At 40.6% G+C, this 23,763-nt stretch overlaps 1 protein-coding gene across 1 annotated transcript in view; it reads right to left on the bottom strand.

The window, feature by feature from the left end:
* Positions 1 to 23,763, bottom strand: part of HHLA2 (HHLA2 member of B7 family) — a 67,938-nt gene that overhangs the window by 2,571 nt on the left and 41,604 nt on the right. The window contains exons 3-7 of the mRNA XM_058556513.1: positions 9,926 to 10,037; positions 7,637 to 7,726; positions 5,697 to 6,053; positions 4,436 to 4,699; positions 1,673 to 1,990 (exon numbers count right to left, since the gene is read on the bottom strand). Coding sequence (XP_058412496.1) covers positions 1,673 to 1,990; positions 4,436 to 4,699; positions 5,697 to 6,053; positions 7,637 to 7,700 — 1,003 coding nt within the window. The 5' untranslated portion in view covers positions 7,701 to 7,726; positions 9,926 to 10,037. The remainder of the gene's footprint in view (positions 1 to 1,672; positions 1,991 to 4,435; positions 4,700 to 5,696; positions 6,054 to 7,636; positions 7,727 to 9,925; positions 10,038 to 23,763) is intronic.

Below are 23,763 nucleotides of genomic sequence, written 5' to 3'. Positions count from 1 at the left end.
TACAAATGTTAAATTGACTGTCTAAAGTGTTTTCTTAGGCATATTTTTCCTCCTGTAGAAAATCTTGCAGGGAATAGCTGCTTCTTACTTTATCCACGACCCTCAGTTCCCCTATCTGTAAAGAGATTTGCCCGACTTCACATATTGAGTCAGCAGCAAAATTTAGCAAGAATTATTTAACTCCATTGAATTCAGTGCAACCTTTATTGAGCAGAACTAGACTCCAGGAATCATAAGCCCCCCTATCTGGGCCTCCTTTTCACATGTTGTAGCATCTCCTGGGCAAGACAGCAAGTGGGAAATTGAAATTCAGAATAGAAAACCAAGTTTCCTTGAAAGAGTGATGTCTAGGGTGCTGAGACTGTTGACCCTGTTCTCTGCCCTGCTGGGGGAGCTCCTTCTACAGGGCAGGGGGGTGGGGTGAGGTGGGGAGGTGGGGGATAGTGTGCTTGGACCCTCCTCCAGCCTCAATGGGCCAGGGTTTACTTGGGAATGAGAGGTTCTGAAAAGCTTCTTTTCTTTGTCAGAGATGGAATGGTCCTGATGCTTTGCTTTGTATAAACTGAAAATGAGATCTCTGATTAGGAAGATGCGCCATGTGTGGTTTTCAGCCCGCTTCTTCCTGATTATTTTTCTGCACTCCAAAATGAATCAACATGAGGCAACATTTAAAAAAAATAGAATACAAGCTTAACTGTATTTTACATAAAACTGACACTCCTGTCTTGGAGAAAAACAGGAGCTTCAAATACCTCCCAGTTTTCAGTACTATCAAAGTGGCAGCTTCACAAAGGGAGTGTTGTTATCACACAGCATCTAGAAGTTTCTATGTATTTGAAGACCACTTGACCTAAGGAAAACCTGTGCTCTTATCTCCAAATCTCACTACGTAGAATCATCAAACTTCCAAATATGTTATTCCTCCTAATTTTCACAACTAGAATGATAGAAATATTTCTAAAACATATGTTCCACTGACTCAAATATCTTTATTAAGAAGTAGAAAGAGAGCTTCCATGGTCTCCCATGATGCCAAGTTGACAGCTTAAGGGTAAGGGGATCAACCAGCACTCCTAGAAAGTCAGGTTCATGGGCACACATTCCATGGATCTATGGTTAGTGGACTAGAAATATTTTAAATATTGAGTTTTGGCAGTTAACTATCAATTGAGGCAAAAATGAGCTGAATCAGGTATACACCTATTGTTTCAAATGTCCTTTGGTGACTATTTCCACCAGGTTCACAGACAGTGCCATGATTCCCCAGCATCCAGCGGGGCCCAAATTCTAACTTCCCACTGTACAGCCTCAACTCCCAAAGGCCCAGGTCCAAAGGCATGTATTAGGCACAGTGGAAAGCAGGACTTGAAGGCGCTCATCCCATCGAGTCACCAAAATGTGTATGTTTCCTCTTCATTTCTGAATCCCTGAATCCCTGAAGAGGAAATCTTGTGGGACTAATATATATATATATATTTTCCAGTACAGGACTTTTGTGTGGTTGAAGGAAGGAGGGTTGTCTACCATCTTGACCAGAAGCATCCCTGTAGATAATATTTTGAGAAATACTAGTCTAAGGTACCCTTTAAATGCCAACCTAATTTTCCTGTTTGATACTCACAATCTCTACTGCTATGGCCAAAACCCATTATCAACCCTACTTGTAACTTACCTATATGAAGTGTTTGGACGGCGAGTAAAGTATATTTGCTTGAAGAAATATTGCATAAGTATTCCCCACTGTCTGCAATGCTAAGATCCTTCAAAGTCAAGGAGAAGTCACTCTGGTTTATTAGCTCTTTGTTCCATGAAAATCGAGGTTCATTGACAGTCATATTTTGAGAGGAGCTCAGAAAGTAAGCCAGGATAGAGGAAGTCCCACTTTCCACTCTGGACCAGGTGACTATGAAGTCTTGATTTGGTAGAAAAAAATTGCTTGCAAGTTCACATGAGAGTGACATGTGTTCACTTTGCATTTTATGAAGCCCATCTAACAATAGGATAGAAAAGGAGACATCAATGAAAATAAAATTTTCCAATGAATTTTCTAAGTTACACTTAGAAACGCATGTAGAAATATCTTTGAAAATAACTTTTTTTTTTTTTTGTGAGGAAGATCAGCCCTGCGCTAACATCTGCCAATCCTCCTCTTTTTTTGCTGAGGAAGACTGGCCCTGGGCTAACATCTGTGCCCAGCTTCCTCCACTTTACGTGGGACGCCACCACAGCATGGCTTGCCAAGTGGTGAGTTGGTGCGCGCCCGGGGTTCTGAACCGGCAAACCCCGAGCCACCTCAGCGGAGCACGCGCACTTAACGGCTTGTGCCACCGGGCCGGCCCGGAAAATAACTTTTTGAAAAGCAGCTAGATATTTGTGCCATGGAGTTTCTTAAAAGAAAATCTTTCCTACCATTATTTAAAGTCTCCCACCAAGGTGAAGTTTAGGCCTTCAAGGAGGCCTAAGCCTGGGCCAGCTAGGGAGGTGATACACCGGGGTTTTAACAGTGAGCACTCATGGGCGTTGCCACCAGCTACCAGCCTTTTTAACTCAATGTTCTTCTGTTGACCCCCTCAATTGTTGCTGTTCCCCAGGACTCCCCTCTTGTCATTCTATCTACTCCCTAGTAGTCTCTGTTTCGTGCATGGTCTCAACCACTTCTTAATCCCTCTTTCTGGACAAAGTCTCTTTTCCCGTACGTCAGAAGTATATTTCCAACTGTGGTGTAGGTCACCCCCCACTGGGCCAAACTCTTTTAGAGCAGACACTCTGCTGGGTATTCTCGTCTTGTCCCTCCAGATCCAGCTCCATCTCGTCCCTGTTCTGTAGTTCTGTAGGCTGACCTCCATGGACTGCCATGGATTGTTCTCCCTGGCTCTAGACTCACCTCCTTTCCAGTCCAGCTGCTAGAAAGTGATGCCATAGCAAGCCACCTGAAATGCGAGTCTAGGATCTCGCTGATGCTTGAACCCCTTTTTTGGCTCCACGCCACCTCCAGGACCCGGGTGAAGCTCCTTAGCAAGATGGAGGCCTTTGGTCTGGTTTTTGCCTCCCTCTCCAGGTTTATCTCTCAATACATTAGCTTGACTCTCAATCACTTATACTCCCACAAATCCAGGCAATTTTACTCCTCTGTGCTTTTTACCTGCAATGCCTATTTCCCCTGAAATTTCCTTCTACTCTTTAAAAATTCTGCCATTATGCAACTTCCTTAGGTATATATTCTGTAATAAGCCCGTTTATGCCCAACTACAGTGAACAGAATTAATCACTTTCTTTGTATGCTACCTTCCTGATTTAGTTTTATTTTTACATGTTTGTACTAGATGCTGTGGATCCAGAAATGCCTAAGAGTCCTTGTTCTTAAGTTCACAGTCTGAGAGCAACAAAGCTTGGCACATAACAGATCCTCAACAAGAAAAAGTAGTGTTAAGCCTAAGGAACTGTTGGTGCTTCAGGATATTAATTCTGAATAAACATGAGAAACTACAGTTTTCCAAAGAAAATGTTTACAACTTAATATTAACACTTTCAACCCTTTTCCATGTTTCCATTGCTGCCTGGCTGATGAAAAGTGAACACTGGGTGCCCATGCCTTTAACACTGCAATTATGAGAGGGTGGTGAGTCACTCAGAATTTTAGTGTTTTCTTGGTGAACGTTTTGTGAATATAAAACTCAGGGGAAGAGAAGGCCAAAAAGGATAGCTAACCTCCACTCTTCCCGTATAATGCAGATTTACAGAAAAATTTTGCTTTCCTTCTAACGAAATATAAAACAATAATTTTCCTTGGAATTGGATATGTGGTGTCAAATTAATTTTTTTCCCCTTAATCTTTTCTTAAACAGTAGGTTATAGATATAGAGATGGATCAGAGTTTGGGTTTATTTAAATAAATGAGAGGAAGGAGGGTTAAAAACTGCTCATGCTATGATCAACGTGTTGATAAAGACTAATGGGCTAATAGTATGTAAAGAGAAGCAATAATACGAATTAATTTTTGTTTAGTTAGAAGATTGGCAAAGAATCAGAGATGTGACCTGCTAATAGATAAGCATTCTTTCCTTCTCCTCTGATCTTTTAAAGTGCAATGCAGGTAGAAAGTCTCTTTGGAGGATGAACAATAGAGAAAAACAGTGATATTCATGGATGGATTTCCTGCTTTCTGTTTCAAAAATGTTTTCCTTCACTTATAAACACCTAGCAAGGTAGGAAATACTTCTGTTTTATCAATGAAGAACTAATGCTCAGAAGTAAAAATGATTGCTTAAGGTAACACAGCCAGTAAGTATTACACCTGGGACTCCAGCCTCTGTCTTCTAACCGCCGCAGATGCATTTTCTCTCTCTTCTCTTCTTTATTTCCCCGGAAATCAATCCCCATTTCCCCCCCAACCTCCGACATAGCACACGTACACAGAAAGCCCTTCAGGGCCTACCTTTCATTGTCCATCGCCCTGTCCATGTTTGGTTCAGCAATGAATTTTCAATAGCACATTCATAAGATGAATTTGATCCTGTAATATTTACTACACTGTTAATATAAAGAGGACCCAAAGACCCGGTCTCTTCCGTATTGCTTTCAGAGATAGGTGCCTTGTCCACCTGCCATGTGACATTGGGACGAGGAGAACTCAGCACGCTGCAGGTTAAGAAGCTGTCTGTGTTCCTCTTTTCATACTTCATCACAGGTGTGACGAAAGCTATGAGGGAGAAAGGAGGGCACATGAGGAACTGTCATCATTAGCTTCTTTTTAGGCCATCTGTGCAGAACAGTTATTATTTTAATACCCATGAAATAAAAAGCTAAGCTTTATGAGCAAAACTGGGCAGTTACTGAAAGGAAAAACAAAACAAAAACTCTGTAGAACCTTAAGATATAGTGTAGTTATCTACAAGGGAAAAAAAAAGAGCATTCATGGATACGTAACAACTAGCAATCTCAATTCTCTGAAAAGAATTCTAGAAAGAAATCTAAAGGCCTCACTGAAGAACCAAAATGTGGGTGTCGAGTCTATAAACTAGAGCTCATGCAGCAGGCTGAACACTTCAGGTACTGGCTGTGAGCCTTTGTGACTCTTTGTTTATACATAATTCTTAAATTTCTGAGTCAAGGTCTGAAGCAGCTAAATGAGACAGAAGGAGAAGGACCAAGTGCTGGATTAAACAACCCATTAGAAAATCAAGCCCCACCCGCCCCCAATAAATAGATAAAGTTAATATGGACAGGAGGAAAGCATATAATATTAAAATTAACTTCATTGAGAAAAGAGGAAAATGTAATTTAAATCAATAATTCGATATTTTTCTAGCCATCATATTGGCAGAAATTTTTAAGATTGATAATATTAGGTGCTGATAAGACTAGGGGAAAATGGATAGTTTTATGCTGCTGGTGGCAGTAATGTAATAAAATCTTTCTTCTGATACTTCTCTTTCAGATCATTTCCCAGTATTAAATTTAAGGATCTTCATCACAACATTTTTTGTAACGTAAAATGCTGGAAATACCTGAATATCCACCAATGGGGAGTGGGTGTATCAATTACAGCACGTCTATACTATGCTTTAAAAATAATGAGTTAGATTCATATGAATGGACTTGGAAGGAAGCCCATAGCATTTTAGGAAAAAGACATTTCAGAAAAACATGGAATGATATCATTGCTATGTTTTATAAAACTTTACATGCACATTTACCTCCCACCTTTAACACCACTTTCTTTGTGGTTCTTCCAGATGCTGTTCCCACATAGCAAGTATAAATTCCTTCATCCAGAAGGCTTAATCTTCTGAAAGACAGGGAGGCATTCCCATTGTGAATTTCACTATGGAAGAGGGATGTCCTGTTTGTGTATCTGGGATTTTGCTTTTCCAAATGGTCACTGCCTTTGTAGTATTTGTAAACGTTGTGAGTGTCTTTATCCTTCCAGTGAATTACAACTTCAGACCCATTCTCAAATGAGCAAGGGAGAATTACATCTTCATCAAGTCTTCCAATGACTGTTTGCTCACTCGGAGTACTCATATAACCAAAGAAACCTGAAAAGAATGTCTCTAAAATCAAGAGAAAAGAAGTTAATAAGAGAATTAGTGATGGGTGCTTATCAAGAGATAGCAGGACTATCCTAGGTCAGCAGCCTGATTGCTACGTCATCAAGAACCTTTGCTAGTTTGATTACTAGAAACAAGCCATGAAGATCTGTGTTTGAGTTACTGCAATTTTAATTGAATGCTTGTTTGATTCATTGTAACTATGACAATTGGCAATAGATTAAAACATAGAAACACTGGTTTGCTACCCATTTGATCAATTGTTTCAGGTCTCGTCTGATCCTGGCCTGCTACAGTGCTGAAAATTATGTATATAAAAGACTCCCTGTTGATTTTTATTCCCCTGAACATATTCACTTTTAACACCTACTATAACAATAACAAATTCCTTTATCCAGCTGGCTGGAGCTAGCAGGCCCTAAAAGAATACAACAAACTTAGCTTGGTTGGGTGAGGAAATACTTGGAGCATGAGGAAGACAATGTTGAGTTCAGGAATCTGTTAGGAGTATCCAGACTCTAGTCTCAAGTGGGTGAGAACATGTGCAGGGGGATTCCAAAAGGAGAAATGAAGTGATGAAGCAACTCATTTATTTTGGGTTTAGGACCCCTCTCAATACGTCCTATGAATCCATCAAAACGTAGCAAAGGAATATTATTCTAGATATAAATATAAGGCCAATCCTCTTGATTTATATATGTGTTTGTGTGTGCATGCATGCAAGTATATATACATATATACATACATGTTTTTTTTACTGTGAACTTCAGAAGTTGATTTTAAAAAGCAAATGGATTCGTCACAATAAAGGTTTTTGCAAAGAAAATGTACTTAGCCATTTCATAATCATTGAAGGCAGTATCCAGCTTCTTTGACCAATTCACAAAAAACATTTTAAGTAGCTCTTGTACCCTATTTATGGATTCTACGATATTAGGACATTATCTTACAGACAATGGAGTAAAATCCTCTGGACCTTGGCCAAGGCCACCCAAGATGCCAGAATTGGGTGTTCAAGTGGCCATGTAATAGTCTTTTTCCTATGCTTCCTCCTCTGGGGCTCTTTCCATGCTGCATGTCTCACTTCTCTCAGAGAGGTTTAATTTATTCCTGTACAGAGAGCTAGAGATATGTGGTCTTACATCTCTGAGAGAGAGACATGGACAGGTGGTAAAGAACGGAGTGGTTTTGTTGACCTTCCTAATTGCTCTACTAAACTGTCTAATATTTCATTGAATAATTCAAAATGCCTATTACAGGACCTAGCAAAGCTGATAATGCCTTCTGTGTTGAGTAAGTAACAAACTTACACTTAAAAAAAAAAATCAATCAATCAATCAATCAAACTTTCCTTTCTAGTGATTTTGTATCTGGTAGCAGATAACAGATTAATAAGAGTCTTAATCAGAGTAGACAGGAGAAAATATGATTTTTAATCTTCATGCAGACTTCCAGTCTGTTTCCTGCTTCTCATTAACTGATCTTTCAGAAAATTTCACATATCTATGGCATTTTGCAGTATGTGCTCATGTTCCTCTCTAATGGCACAAATAACTAATACATGGGCGTATTATAAAGAAACTTACCTTGAAATCCTCTCAGAGATAGTGTAAGAAGGAGGAAGAAAGACAGCACTGCCTGTGTCCTCATGTCTTGTGGAGGTCATATTAATTATACTATCAAAGAGAAGCAAAGTGTTCATGTTATGGATTTTAAGTACAAACAGGAATTGGAACAAAAAGAATTAGTCTGACTATAGAGAATTAGTTAAATAAACTATGGTACATCCACAAGAATAATTCTTCTGCAGCCCTTAAAGATGATATTGTAAAAGATGGTTCAATGGCATGGAAGGAAGTTCTTAACGCTATAGGAGAAAAATCAGATTACAATGCAACTTTTAAGTAGCATAATCCCTTTTTAAAAGCATACAGATTTCTGCACATAGGAGACTGATGTGACATCACTAAAAATTCACTGGCTTGTTAACTCTGAAGAGCAGGTTTCACATCAAAAGCAGAGCCTGCTCTTTAATAGATCCTGAAAAATGGCTGTTGAATGAATCAAGATTTGGTATGCATTCAATGGTGGTTCTGTGGATAATAGTTTCTGTCTGTTATTTTTGAAGATTTCTACAATGGACATGAACTGCTTTTACAGTAAATATACCAAAAACAAATTCAATTAAATATTAAATGCCAATGACATTAACTATGGTGTTAATTGTAATCACACATGAAAAACAATTTAAACCTGGAAACATATTCTTAAATATCCAATAATAGTGCAAATCATAAGGCAGCCATTAAAATCATGGTTTACAAAGAGTGTTTAAAAAATTAAAATAGTGAGAAAATATAGATGGCAAAATGTATACACACACATAATATAATTTCCAGTAAGTAAAATAAAACTGATTCTCTCTGGTAACGGGAATATAGATAATTTTTACTCTTAAGAAAATAGCTTGTTTAAAGAATAGCATACAATTAGTTTTAAAAATCTCTAAAAGAAAATTTTAAAGAAATCATTTGGAAGCTCTACTATTATAAGGTTGTATTCTAAATTTGTTGTAGGATATGAAATTTAAGAATGATTAAAACCACTCTAAAAAATAAAATTAGATTCCTTTATCACATCTTATCAAAATAAAACCTGGTAAATTAATAATTTATAGTTTTATTTTTACATTTTAAATACTAGAAAAAAATAATTGAATATACAACCTTGGAAGAGGGCCTTTTTAACATGACTATACATTTTCTATTATAGATATGTCTACATAAAAATTGGAAAAGGAACAAAAACAAATATTAAAATATAAATAAATATGGACAACATTTGCTATATGACAAAGTTATCACTCCAATAGCTTCCGTCTTTCTCAGAGCAATAGCTAACATGTTTGGTAAAGTGAAAATTTGTCAATAGCATTAGTTATGAAAATAAGACTTTTATATTTCTTCCTATAGATGTATTTGAACATATAATATAAGAAAGAAGATATATCACAATGATTATCTCTGAATATTAAGATTACAAGTAATTGTTAAACTCATTTTCTATTTTGAACATATATAAATATGTAATAATACTTTTTACTTTTATAGGCAAAAACTACACCTTAATAAAAAAAACTTCAATTAAAAAACCCTAAGATTTAAGCACAATCTCTTTCCAAGCAAAAATGAATTCAAATTTGCCTTGTTTAATGTAACTTTGGGACTGTCCTACTATAGGTTCACCTTCCCACTCTCCATAATGATTCCAATATTTGCTACCTTTTCTTGAAACTTCCAATATCCCCTTTTCCCATATCCTTTTCAGCTGATGCTCTTGCTTCATTAATTAGTTATAATCAATTATGGATACTACCTTATTTCCCTACCACCAATTCAACCAACCCATTAACAGCTGTGTCCACTCTTTCGGCCCCCCATCTGCTCTTATCCAAAGCCAAACCCTTCACTTTTACTCTTCATCCCACATTTTGGGGGTTCAAGAAATTTGTCTCTGTAATTATATCCCCTCTCTACTGTACCATCAGGTTCTCTCTACTAGATCAATCCATGAGCATAAGTGCTCCAATATCTCCCATCTTAAGACCATGAGAAAAACAATATTCTCTTCTGACACTTGATTATCTATCTACCTAGTTCTCAGTTCCACTAACTTCTTGGAATAACTGTCAAAATAGCCATACCCGTTTCCCCTTTACAATCTCTCCTCAATCCACTCTGGGCTCCTGTGTGCATGACATGTCATATTGCCCTTGGCAGTGTCACCAGGAACTTCCATGTTGCCAAAAACAGTGGATACCATTTGTCCTCATCTTATTCACTCTCACAGCAGCATTCAGCATAATTGGCTGTTACCTTTCTCCTGTAGAGGATTCTTTCTTGCTTTCTGAACCTCCACATTCTCCTATTTTCCTTCTTCACTGCTGATCCTCCTTAGTCCTTTACTGGGCCTCCTCCTCTGCTTGCCCTATTTATGTGGAAATATGGAATGTTCTTAGGCCTTATACTTTCTCTATTCTCTCCCTGTAGATGAGTTCCTCTATTCCAGGGCTCTAAATGCCATCTGTACACCAAGGATTCTCAAACTTACCTACTGAGTCAAGGTAGTATATTCAACAGCACATTTGACCTGTCCATTAGATGCTTTATAGGCATCACAGAATTAACATGAGCCCTTGGTTTCCACCTCATTCCCTTTACCACTGCTCTCTGCCCCACCCCAAACAAGACAAGACAACAAAAATGACCCTATTCCTCCTCTAGTCTTCATCTTCATTTGGTTCAATAATTGATACCAAATCCTCCTAGTTGTTTAAGGCAAGAATCTTACAAATCAACCTTGATCCTTCCTTTCCCTCATGTTCCATATCTGATCCATTAACCAGGCTTTTTTGTTCATGAATTAGATAAAATCCATTATTTGTGCATTGCTCTTCAACTCCACCATTCACATCCTACTCCAAAGCCACTGCCATGTCTTACTTGGATGTCTAAAACCCGTATGTGGCTGGTTACCTTTTGCCACCTTACTATCTTGCCTCCTTACAATCCACTGTCAATACAGCAGTCAAGAGTCATATTTTTAAAATATAAATCATTCTATGACATCCTCCTAATTAAATCCCTCCAGTGGCTTCCCACCACACTCAGATCCAAAATTTTAACCCTCACTAACCAAGCCTTGTGTGCCGTGGCTCCCAGTCCTGCCTGCCCCTCCACCCTCTCCCATAATAACCCACAACATACATTCCAAAAGGCTTGTGAACACAAGTGCTCCAATTCAAGGGTCAGCATGAGCATGAGCCGAAAATTAGGCCCTTGAGACTATTCAATTTATGTCTTTTGAATAAAATAACAAATTACAGTAGCCCATTTATGATCTAAGATAAAGTGCTATGAATAAAAAAACATACTCAACCTCTTCTACACAAAGGCTTGATTTAGCACTGTTGAAATAATTTCAGCATTCAGCGAAGTGAGGCAGTTAATGAGTATTTGGCCCTATTTTTATGCCTAAGCTTTATTTTTAGACATTTATTTTCTTCCCCCAAAGCAGCAGAAATCTTCCACCTTGGATTAAACTGAAGTTACCCAAGTTGCAATCAGCACCCTTACAAAAGGGCTCAAATGTTAGCAGCATCTCGTGCTGGTACTTCTTGGCTGGATTCCAGATGTGGAGGAGAAAGGCAGAGAGGCAGCCTCTGTAATGGAACATGGCAAAAGGAAATCCAGATGCTAAGACTACTCAGACAGCAGAGAAAATTGAGGCCATTCTACAAGCATAAAATAAAGAGGACAGAACAGCTGCCCCTGTATCCATCTTAATGGCTGCAGACCAGGTTGACTGCAGCCATCAGCACTGTGACATTGAGACAAATTTCACTTGTGTTCAGGTCAGATCCTTTAGCCTGCACATCAGTGACACTCAAGACTAGTCCTAGCCTCGTAACTGCTGGCCTACATATGACCAGAGCCACATAATAAGTCAATTCTCCTTTTTTGGAAAAACAAGAATATTTCACATCACTTGCATCAGTTCACATTATGAATTCCTTCAGGAAAAGCAGCTTCCAGGGTGCTACATCCTCCTCTGCATTGTTTTTAAATTCAGTGCCTCTCCACAGGCTCATGGCGCTGAGTCAATTTGCAAAAGAAGTCATAAAGGGAAAACTTTGTAGCATCCTAGGGATTTCTCCTTGGCATCCACTTAGATTTAGGATTGACTTTGTTTAGATAGAAAAAGTAAAAAAAAAAAAAAAAAAAAAGAACAATTTTAGGATTACTCTTTCTTTACTCAAAAAAATCTCTGATATTTTATGGTGAAAATGTGCCACTTGAGGATTTATACATTGGGTTAAAACTTTGAATCTCTAGGGGTACTGTCTTTGCTTCAGGCTCTGGTTTTTGGGGGAGAGGGGGAGTAGTTCTTGGTTGGTTGGTTTGGAAACCAGGTTAAAAGTGTGTGCTAATAGGGACCAACCCGGTGGCATAGTGGTTAAGTTTGCACACTCTGCTTCAACATCCCAGGGCTCATGGGTTCAGGTCCTGGGCTTGGACCTACACACCACTCATCAAGCCATGCTATGGCGGCATCTCACATACAAAATAGAGGAGGACTGCCACAGATATTAGCTCAGGAACAATTTTCCTCAAGCAAAAAGAGGAAGATTGGCAACAGATGTTAGCTCAGGGCCAATCTTCCTCAGTAAAAAAAAAAAAAAAAGTATGTGCTAATGCATGTTTGGGAAGGTGCAGAGGTGCAGTTGCAGGGCAGCAGAGTGACAGAAAAGGGGAAGCGAGACAAGGAAGAAGGGAAGCAGATACTAGGTGGTGATTGCCTTGCTGGCCATGGCTTTAGAACAGAAACACAGCAACCGGCTCAGGCATCTCCAGGCACGCTCTACAGAACTACAGCACTTCAGCACAACCCATCAGAGGGAGACAGCAAGAGCAATTTATCTACAGGTTTTCTCCCTTGGTCAAAGATTTCCCCATGGGGCTTCAGCTGCTGTGCTCCTCCTGGCTGTGCACCTGGCCCCTTGGGACAGCCACTAAGGAAGCCAGGTGTCATGCCTCACGGTATCACATTGTCGATGCAAATAATCCATAATCAATCTATAAATAAAAATTGGGGTGAGTTTATTATATGAGCCAGTTTGAGGACCATATAGCCCGGGAGAAACTACCTTCACCAAGGAAGGAAACACGCTAAAGAAGTGGGATATGCAGAGAGGTTATACACTGTCTTAGAACAAAGAGCATACATCATATATGACAGGAATGTCCCTTTTACAACAGTCATGAGATGCCTTGCTGGCACAGCAGGTCGGTGGTCGCAAGGTGAGCACAGCAGGTCGGTGGTCGCAAGGTGAGTTAAAGCAGGTTAGTAATTAATCCTGAGTTTCTGGGTAGAAATGCTTATGAGTAAAGAAATGCGGATATGGGGAAGGCAACACCCCTATCTTTAAGGGCATCATTCTTGGCTTTGGGACCTTGTAAATGTTTAAACCAAATGTACAATGCATGCTCAGCAGGCCACGTCAGGCCTTTCTGGAAAAACAAGGTCAGGCCGAATTAGTTTTAAACCAAATGGCTTCCTCATATCCTCCAATATATCCTATTGCTTTTCAGTTTTGCGTCAGCATTTTGAGTCTGGAAATATAGGGCAGGGGAAACCACAGCCTCTGTGAGTCTCTCTCCTTGGGTCATGTCTGTACTCTGTGGCTGTTGCAGCTCCCATTGTGGTGGATACAATGGAGGACACGCTGAAGTTGGGCTCCCCAGTGGTGGGGTCAGCTGCTGATGTTTGGAGATGAGGCAATGGCACTGGGGCTGGGGATTTTGTCCAACCAGCCGAGGGCCCAGAAGACAGATGAGGCCAAGAAAATCTTGGGAGGCTCATAAATTGAGTCCAATAAAAGTAGCTATTTCAAAAATGCCCGACGTTTAATATCTCATATTTTGCTATGTTAGCAGACCCTTCATCACTTGCCCAGGTCCCCTGCAATCACTTTTATCAGTTCAGTTTTCCCGCATGCCTTGCTCAGCTACTGCCACCTGCTCACATAACTTCCACCTTCTCTGGAGGATTGCCCTTAGGTGATGGAAGCTGTGGTTCTGGGAGTCACACTCCTCCTCTACTCCCCACTCAGTGGTGGCTTCAAGGCAAGAGACATTCTGTGGTTCAGAGCTCTACTGGGAGTGAGGCTGAGACTTCACCTGAAGCCACATCCTTGCTTAGCTTCCATATCTGCCCCATCCTGCTTCCCACGCTTCCTTACAGATTTCTCCTGAAAACACTCCCTCATTACTTGTCCACAAATCGCCATCTCCAGTGGGGTTGGTTCCCTATAAACAGAGCTTGAGACAAAGCTCATGTATAGGAAACCACATTACACGGGGGGGGGCCCAGGGTACTACTGAGCCTCCAGGGACCATTTTCCAGTTCAGATTCCCATCACCAAGTGTTTCTTCTTGCCAAAAGGGTGGATTATATAATCCTCCTCAACAGCTCTCTATACACAAAAGAAGATAGTTGGACAGAGTGGGGCTTTTTTTAGCAAGAACACTGCAAAGCCAAGACATCAGACAAAAGAAAGTGCCGGGCTTAACAAGGCAGATGGCAGTCATTTTGTTGAGCACATCAAGGTGGTAAGCAATTGAACAGGACTCCATTAAGTGGTGCGAGGTTTGAACATGTGCAGATGTAAGGCCAAGGACTTCTTGGAAATCATCACCTCTCCCTATGAAACACACTGATAGATGCCCATGGCGCCAAATGCCTCTGCAAGCCAGACTGCTGTTACTGTATCCTTCTACTCCCACCAGTTCAGTGTGTCACCATCATTAAATAATTCAACTAACTGTTGTGTTAATCGATTAAATGGAAGGACAAGACAAACTTGGTGTTACTCCAACAACTAAGTTGAATGAGATGAATGCTTTGGAAAGGCTAAATTAAGGCAAGTGACAAAGAAGGAGGGAAGAAAATTGCTATTGGATTAGGTGTGGGAGAGACAATAGTGAAACACTGAAAGCAAATTGTAAAGGTCTAGAAGGAGTTGGACTCTCTTGTAACAATCTGAATGCAAAGTTCTCTGGCCACTTTCACAAAACAAAAACTGAACATACTGGATGGTGCATTTTTGATGTAGCTTGTGCAAGAAAGATAATACAGAAAATCAAACAGTGGCACCATATTTAGAACAAGGCCTTGGACTCCTCCACTCAAAAAAATAGAAAATAGATGGACATTTGTGTATTTTAATTTTAAAAACATTCAAAATATGTAATTTGGATACCCAACTTTTTTTTCCCCTTAACCAGACCAACTACTGGGCCTGACTCTGTCAGATGTAAGGATTTCAACCAAAGTAATGAGAGCTCTGTAACGATACAGTGAACTCTCACCACAGATAATGTGAGACAAAGTTCTATAACACAGTGAAGGAGCAGCAGTATGTGGGGGTCAAACTGCCAGACTGCACTAGGAGGTTCCTTCCTAATGTTGGCTTAGGTTTATCACCTAATTCTGATATCAGAATCCCATCTGATGATGGTCACGGTTGTTATATTTAAATACGCCTACTGTATAGTAAGTGATATATTCAGTATTCCTCATTCCCCAGTATGAGATTTACTATTCTGACTTCATCCCCGTGTCATACTTTCAAATCAGAAGTAAAGAACTCCTCCTCGTATCCACCTATCAAGGCACTGGGGTTGAGTGACTTGTAACAGAATATCAGAATCAAGGATTTGGGGTGAAGAATAGGTATAGCCCAATCTTTACAAGACTTATTTCTAGCTGCACAGACTGCTTAGAACTTTTATGAAGTGATGCTTTATAGAGGACTTCTCTCTGGCTGGTGCTTGTGCCTATGTATACCTGAAGTGGTGGCTTTCAGTCCTTAGAATTTAAGACTGTAGCCAACCCAACCAGTTGGTGTGCAAGAAGAGAGAGGCTGTAGGCCTAGCTCTGTGTCCACAGCTCAGTGAGTCATTTCCAAAGTACCGTGGTTATCAGGCTGGCCTTGTACCAGTGAGTTTTCTGTACTGCTCAGTCAATTCTGCCAAATAACTTTGTTTGTAAAGCTCCATTGCTTCAGCCCTATCTTCTACTCACAGTCCATCCCTGAATTAGAGTCAGAAAATGTTAAAGTTCTGAGAAACAAGAGAAAAGTAAATACCTCGAATTTATCCTGACCTTCTAGGAAATAGGACTCGATTTTTCTTTGCAAGGTACCCCACTCTGTCATCCACTAAGCTTTTCTGCCATTAAAAACATACAATTTGAGCATTTCCTATGAGTCGCAAACTGTACAGGGATGAATCAGACAGTCCCTAAGCTCAAAAATTTCAGTCCGGTACCAAAAGATGGACGGACTATATAAACAAATAAATCATAATACAGAGATATAGGCAATAATAAGAACTCCCACCAGGTGCTATGGAAGAACAGAGGAAAACACTTGAACTTAGTGGGGGCAGCGTGTTAAGGAAAGCTTCTTGAAGCATCAGTTTTGAAAGATGAGGAGAAACTGGCCTATAAGGGAGAGTAGAGGGACGCAAGGGAGGGAAGATATTCTAGGCAGACAATAGAACAAGGATACAGCTGCAACGGAGAACATAAGTACCAAGCAGGCCACGTGGAAGAGAAAATGCTGGAAAAGAGTGCAAGGGCTCGATCGTGACCATTCTTATCAGCCACACTAAGGAAATAGAGAGCTAATTTTGAAGCTACTGTTGTGTTTTAGAAAGATCACACCAGTGGGATTATAGCAGATGAATAAAAGGAGCCAGCCTGTGAGCATCAACTGAGTAAATGTGACAGGAAACCATTTAAAAGCAAAATTCATAATGTGAAATGGATAAAACGTGAAAGGACACTGTGACAGACACCAGTACCACTTCCCTCCTTCCCTGCTAACAGAACTCCTCTGCCCAGCCCTGTGCAGGGCGCGGCCACCTCCCGCTACCAGGAGAACGGAGAAAGCGTCCAGCAAAGGTAAATGAGATGACCAGGATTGGCTCAGTGTGGGTGTAGGGAAAGGAGGAGCTGGGGTGGTGACCACTGTAATGAGTTAAGCCTGGAGTGAGGGGTGGAAGCCAGTCAGAACTTCCCAACTTTCTTGGAAATTGAGAGTCCAGCAACTAGCCATGTTCACATGACTCTTGTATTGAACCCCAACTATAATGTCTGCCTTTTCCTCCTCCTAACTCTGAGCCCAAGGGAAGTAAGAAAGTGTGGCCAGTCTCTTACACTGCTTTGTCTCCCAAACGAACTACTGAAATCCCAAACTGAAAAAAAAATTTCTTTGACACTGTTTTGGACAATGGGACATACACAGAGGTCTGTTGGAAGGATTTCTGTGGAAACATTCACGTCCTTATAAGAGGGATAGCTGCAAGAGCAGAACTTAATGGCGACTCCCTTCTCTCTGCTTGCTGAGCATTGATTTGATGCCTGGAGCTGCAGCAGCCATTTTACAGACGTGAAAAAACAAATATGAGGATTTAAAAGTCAATGTAATAAGGATGACAGACCAGAAAGACAGAAAGATGGAAAGAATCTGGGTTTGTAATGATATTGTTGAGTCTCTGTAGCTGCCTGTTCTGGATCCTCCACCTTTAGACTTCCTGTTAACTGAGGAATATATTTAAACTGCTATGAGTTGGGCCTTCAAATGTGTCCAAACTTTCCAAAGTGACACAAAATAAAAATAACTCTTATACTTGATGAAGAGCTACTGACACAGGAAGTAGGCTCCACTTTTGTCTACACAAATAAATCAATAAAAAATAATCTTTCCTCCCACTACAACAAAATGTTGAAAGAAGTTGTGTTATCTTTTAACAGAGTAAAGTTAGAGACACGCATTTGCTTGCTAATGGTAGCAAAACCACTTTTAATCTTGAAGCTAAAACAAACATTAGTTATGAGCCATTGGCAGTTTATAGTAAGTTTAATGTGCCTTCTGTTTTTATAGGAAGAGGTTTCTAACAGCAGAACCACGTTAACCTTAAAATTCCTGTTTCTTTTTAGTGTCAACATTAAGAGGAAAATACTGATCTCAGCTGAGGCAGTATCTTGCAAATATGGAGTTTTCTATTAAACAACTAGAAAAGAGTTCGGCTATTTTACTCTCCAGGGTCCCTGTTTCTCCTTATTTCTTTCAAAGAAAAAAAGAGTAAATACTTGTTTTCAAGGGGACTTTAAAAATAAGGCTATAAAATAGTAAAGCAATTTCATAGTATACAACTAGGACTTGAATATTGGTAGAAAGATGAATTTGACATGTCATGATATAATTAGGTGTACTTCAACGTCATACGTTTAGTGTCGAATTTACGTAAAGTTGAGACTAAAGAAGGGACAATATGAGCTTTAAGTCAGTCTGCAGACCTTTCAGTGCAGAGCACGTGAGTTTGACTCATTCAGACACATGGATTTGTTGGTCCCCTCACAGCCCAGGCTGGCCAGACACCCCTGGTAGGTCAGCCCCTGCTCAGTTCTGTTTGTTTCTAAAATTCTAGAAATTATCCTAGGGGGTTTTCCAGGTTCAGTAAGGACACTGTAAAATTCAGGGAGGGAGAGTGGGAGAGAAAGGGAGAGAGAGAGAGAGAGAGAACAACCAATGCTGAAAGGAGGGCTTTTTACAGAGAGGCATCTGTGCCCATGGCCCATCTGTTCCGCAGTGAGAGCCAGGCCCAGCACGATTCACTGCGGAAGGATGACTGCTTCTCCTTGCCTTGGCCTCCAATCCCTAATCTCCAAAGATAGCCTACCGCCTTCTTTGAGAAATATGAATTCTCTCTTCTACTCTGCTCTCTGTTGAACTGTCTTCCAGCAATTCCTCCCTGTCTCAATTCTGTCCCCTTTCTCTTCCCTAGACCTTAGCCCTTCCCCTGCCCTGCCCCTTTCTCTCTTCCCCAGCCTACAAACATACTGCATAACGTTCCTCAACCCTGCTTTTCCTCTAGTCAGGACCCTAATTCCCAACTACCTTTACCATCCAAGTTGTATCTGGGATCACATCTACTGCCGCCCCTTCTCACCATGTACTGACTACTCAAAATCCTGCAAACCAGACTTTTCCGCCACCAACCCAGAAATCATTTTTGAAAGATCTTGGTGACACAAGTGACAAACTCGAAGACATTCTTAAATCACATGGGAAACATGCATCTACTCCTCTCTTGCCACAAAATGAGGTGTTTTCTATATTTGTAGGGAGCTCAGGGAGAGGAATTAGCAGATCGGAAAAGCAGATCATGTGAATCAATAAAGATGGATGAAAGAACTTGTATGAACAAATGAACAATGTTTACTAGGAGGTCCTATCTCCTAAAAACATATCTATAGTCTCCTCTTTTCTCCTGCATTTATCACCCCATTTGATAATATTAGCAGCTAACATTTCAGTGCTAGTAAGCATATAGTAATGTTGTATACACTGTAAATCTAAACACAATCTCGTGAATTATTATAGTTTCCATTTTAGAGATGAAGACACTGAGGTTTAAAGAGGTTAAGTAATGTGCTCAGTGTCACAGTGGGCAAGCGGCAAAGTCAAGACTTTAAACTACGTCACTCTCATGACTTCAAGGCCTTCATTTAATCACTCTACTATGAAACCTCAAGAGTGACATCAGAGATTCATCCCAAGTTTATTCCCCTGAGAACCAACTATCGAGGAGCAAATGGTTCTTCCAGTGTAGATGTAGCCTTTTTTGTGAACCTTGACCCTTTTGTGAGTTTTAGCCCTGGTTCCAAGAAGTTACTTTCTCTTAACAAGTGGTCGGTGGTGATTGTACAACCATGTATGGTTTTACAACTATAAACTACTGTTAGACCTTTCTCACATCAGGAAAGAGGTTAGTGCCATGCTGCCAGAGAGCCCTCTCTGCTTCCACTTGCTCAGCTCTCCAAATGGGTTAACTCTCATTGCATTAATAATTAAGAGTAGCCTCTTTCACTGTCAAAAGTGTCCCAGTTTGGACAATAAATTATATGGTCACCCTACCTATGTACCATTGCCATCTTAGTCATCTTCAAACATTGATTTCAACATGTAATCAATCTTTGCAAAAATCAAGAGCTCCTGCTAAATGTGTAGGGGGCATTTCTGCCTGCCCAGCAACCCTGCCTTCAGGGAAACCCTCCTTCCCCATTTCATTCATTCTGGGGGGAATGTCAATCACTCTTGGCACAATGTCCTGCCCTACCATTCCCACCAAGGATAGGCTAATGATCCAGGCATGGCAAATCATGGCAACCCGTCTAAAGAGCTGGCAAGCGATCCAAAAAGGTCAAAGCACTTCTGGACATTAAACAAGAAGATCTTTTTCTGCTAGGCTGTAGGCTAGGAGAAGGTGTTTGGAACTACTGGCAGCAATAATTCCTGCACGTGAAGCGAACTGTTTGAGAGAAAGAAATCAATCAATGATGCAGAGGCATAGAGAGGCTGAGGGTGAGAGTGTGATGGCAAGCAGGTGAGTGCACCAGGGCAGACATAGGTGCCCGCCAATAAGCATGGCCGTGGTGCCCACACTTCTTAATTCAAGTCTATAAATTACTCTGGTATCTCTCCATTTTATGTGTGCTAACAAAATCTCTTTTTTGGTTAAGGTAATTTGAATTTGGTTTCTATAACTTATATATAAAATTGTCCTGACTCCTAATCCCCCCAAAATTCACCTTCAGTAATATTCAAAGACACGAAAAAAATTCTAAATAAGGCCCCATTTTCAACCTGGCAGAATGGCAAAGATTAGATAGATAGATAGATAGATAGGGGATAAATGATAGATGACAGATATATACATGTATATATATTTAATATTCAGTTCTGGAAAGATACTTGGAGATAGTCACTCATATCATTGGTGATGGTATACACTGATATACAACTTTCTGGATAGCAATTTGGCAATATTTATCAAAATCCTTTAAAACTGCAATACCTTTTATATCATTTAAGGTAAGTTAGTGACAAGACTTAAGCAAGAAGAGAATTTATTAGGACACTGGAGAGCTCCAGAACTGAAGGAAGAACAACCAAGCTTCAAGAAGAGCAGAGGCCCAGGCAATTCCAGGAAAGTTGACAGGAGGAACCCTGCAGACTTCTTGGGTTCTGTTATATAGTGAATCAGTTCCAATCAACTTCCCCCTGACAAAGTCACTGTTCCACTTTCCACATTGGAGGGACCAAGCATTGGTTATGCACGTTTACTCTTGGGAAAGTCATCCATGGCAGGGAGGGAGAGAAAACAATAGAACATAAGCTGCACAATCAGCTCATTGGTATATTTCCATACATGCGCCTTTGGCTGCCCAACACACACACGTGTTCCCGTAGAGCCAAAGCTGCCTCCACCTACCACGACCCCAATACTCTGTGAACAGAGGCAAGCTCACTCACTTCCTTCACAGTGGAAGCAGTCCTCCTTCACACATAGCTGCTGCCTCCAAGAGTAATAATAGATTTCACAGGGTCACTGTTCATCAAGATCAGTGCTTCTGAAACTATCTGTAGCAAAGGAATAGTAAATTTTTGTTTCTAATCTGTCATGGAAAAATTCATTAGAAAAATGCCATAAAAATGAATTTCTAGAAAAATGAAATTAAACATAAAATGTTAGCCTCAATTTTTTATTATTACATACAATATGCATAGAAATTTTGATAGCATTTTGGCAGAATAAGTTTAAATTCTTTCTATTTCTATGCTTCTTGCATCCTGAACCAGTAATAAACAGCTCACAGACTGGCACCAGCCTGCAGACCTCCACTTTAAGGAGTTCTGCTTTAGATGATATCCATTCTCCCTCGAATTCTGCTTCAATCTATGGTCCAAAAGGAATCCTTTACCACTAGCAACACACTCTGCATACAATATGGATAGAAAAGAGAGGACATTTTGTTCAAAGTAATGACACAGCAAGCAAGGAAACAGGCTACAGTCTTTCTCTCTGCACATATCCCTAAGCCAGAGCTAGTATTTATGTCCTCCCTTTTCTGTTACCCATTCTGTGATCTCCTTACCTTCTGCCAGTCCCTTAGCTCTTTCCCCATTGGGGTAGCCTGACCCTTAATTCTTGAGCTGTTTCAGTTCTCAGTGGTCTTGCCCATAGTGGGGAAATAGAGTCTCCCATTAACCTTTCCCACTGAGAACATCAAAAAAAGGAAGGGATCCACTAAGTTCCTATCATATTCCTCCTAGTTGTATGATCATAAGTCCCCTTACTAGGCATGGTCAGTCACACCAGCCAATACAGTATTCTACTTTTCTGCCTTTTGTCCCCTGGCATGAAGAGCTCAAATGACCAGTTTTAGCTTCCAATTCAGAAAAAACACACTGGATCCCATGATGACAGCATCTCTCCCTTGGGTACTAAAGGCGACAGTGAGTAAAAGTTTTGAGAGTAGATTAATTAGTTACAATTGTTAGATACACTAGTCCCTCCTCACTCCATGGTTCTTAGATCCACATCTTCTAGCTATGGGGAGACAGTGTCTTATTTGGAACACTGGCTCAGAACCAGTCTTCTGCAAAGTTGCTGTGCCATCAAGTGGAAGAAGACGCCCTGGAATATTGCAGTGCCGAGTTTTTAGAGGCCATTCCACCAGGTTAGAAGGCTGGCTGCGTCACTGATAGGGAACATAAGATAGTGAATTACATTTGAATTAGTCTATGGCCTTTTATCTTTGTTTTTGATCAAGGAATTCCCTTCACAGCCAATTTGAATGGGATAATAAGATGGTATAAGAAGCATTCAGTAACTCTGCATTTGGTAGTTCTGGCAGAGGCATAGCCAGGAGGAAGTGGAAAAGGGGAATGCTGTTCCTTTCTGTAGTGGAAGCAACTGAATATAATCCAACAAGGAGCTGATGTCTTCACCAGGTATGTTGCCATGCCAGAGATGTGGGCGGGTCTCTAAGGCTGACAAATTGAGCACTCAGCTGTGGCATAACCTGGCCTGCTTTGACGAGGGAAAGGCTGTGTGGTGGAGTCTATGTGAAGACTCCATCCCTACTCCCATGGCTGCCTATTTCACGTTCCATGTGAATGCTCACCAGAAAGGCTTCACTGCAGAAGAGGCTCTATCACGTGAATAGGCATTGACAGAGTCAGGTCCTCTCAGCCTCTTTTTCTTGCTTGCTCCATGGACTCCTGAACAATCTTATGCCCCAGATCCAGTCTGAACGTTCCATGTTCACACTCCTTTCCTCAATCCTCCAGTCAGCCTTCTTCCATATCCTTGACCAACATGTCCAAAAAGTGGTACAGAGCCCGACGTGAGGCCTCATCTTCATCAAGACAAAGTTACAATGACATGTGCTACTCAGCATCCTACCTAATTGAGGTTTCCCCTCCTCCGTTGTCCTTTAGAGTTACCCATCAGGGGTTCTGACGCAGCAGAGTCTACTTACAGCTGGTGGTAGCTGGCATCCTGCCAAACCACCCTCGATGCCCAACAACTTGTTAAGGGAACCCCCTAAAAGGCCATAAGCACAGATTGAGGGTGGAACAGCAGTGAGGGAGGCTCAGTGGGCATGTAGGCCATCTGCTCATGCAGTTTATTTGCTTGGTGGAATGCTGGAAGGCACACACAACTTTGTTTTTACTTCATTGTAGATACTCGACCCCTGATCATCGACTCTAAAACTCAAGTATCTTCTTCCTAAACCCTGTGCTATCTGAGCCACCCAGACACAGTTTCTGAAAGGAACATCCCTAGCTAAGGGGAACAGAGCCTTTCTCAAAATCTAGGAGTTTTTATTGCAGTTCTGTTAGGCACCATTCCAAGTGCTCCATTCCTGGATGAAAATGACTGGGGACAAGGCCTGAGAACGATGGCACAGCGGAGACTCTGAGGGAGTCAATGTGAGCTGGGCGCACACCCCAGTGTGGGTCTATTGGAAGCTTGGCACGTCAACCCTATTGGGACTCCAGTATAAGAAAATAATCAGAGATGTAATAGATGTATGGACAGAGCTTTTTGTTATAGTGAAGAAATGGAAGCAATTTAAATGTCCAGTAATGGGAGAAGATTATAATAATAATATGGAGACATAAAATATGGTATGTAAATGTATACTAGTTATGAGGTGATCTTAAAGGCTGGATTGATATTTAATGTTATGAGAAGTTCTCATATGAATTTATAATGCAAGTCAGCATTTTACA

This window comes from Diceros bicornis, chromosome 15, assembly GCF_020826845.1.
Source record: "Diceros bicornis minor isolate mBicDic1 chromosome 15, mDicBic1.mat.cur, whole genome shotgun sequence".
NCBI classification, from domain to species: domain Eukaryota; kingdom Metazoa; phylum Chordata; class Mammalia; order Perissodactyla; family Rhinocerotidae; genus Diceros; species Diceros bicornis.
The sequence above is the reverse complement of the archived record's forward strand: the minus strand, read 5'-3'. Positions and strand labels throughout refer to the sequence as shown.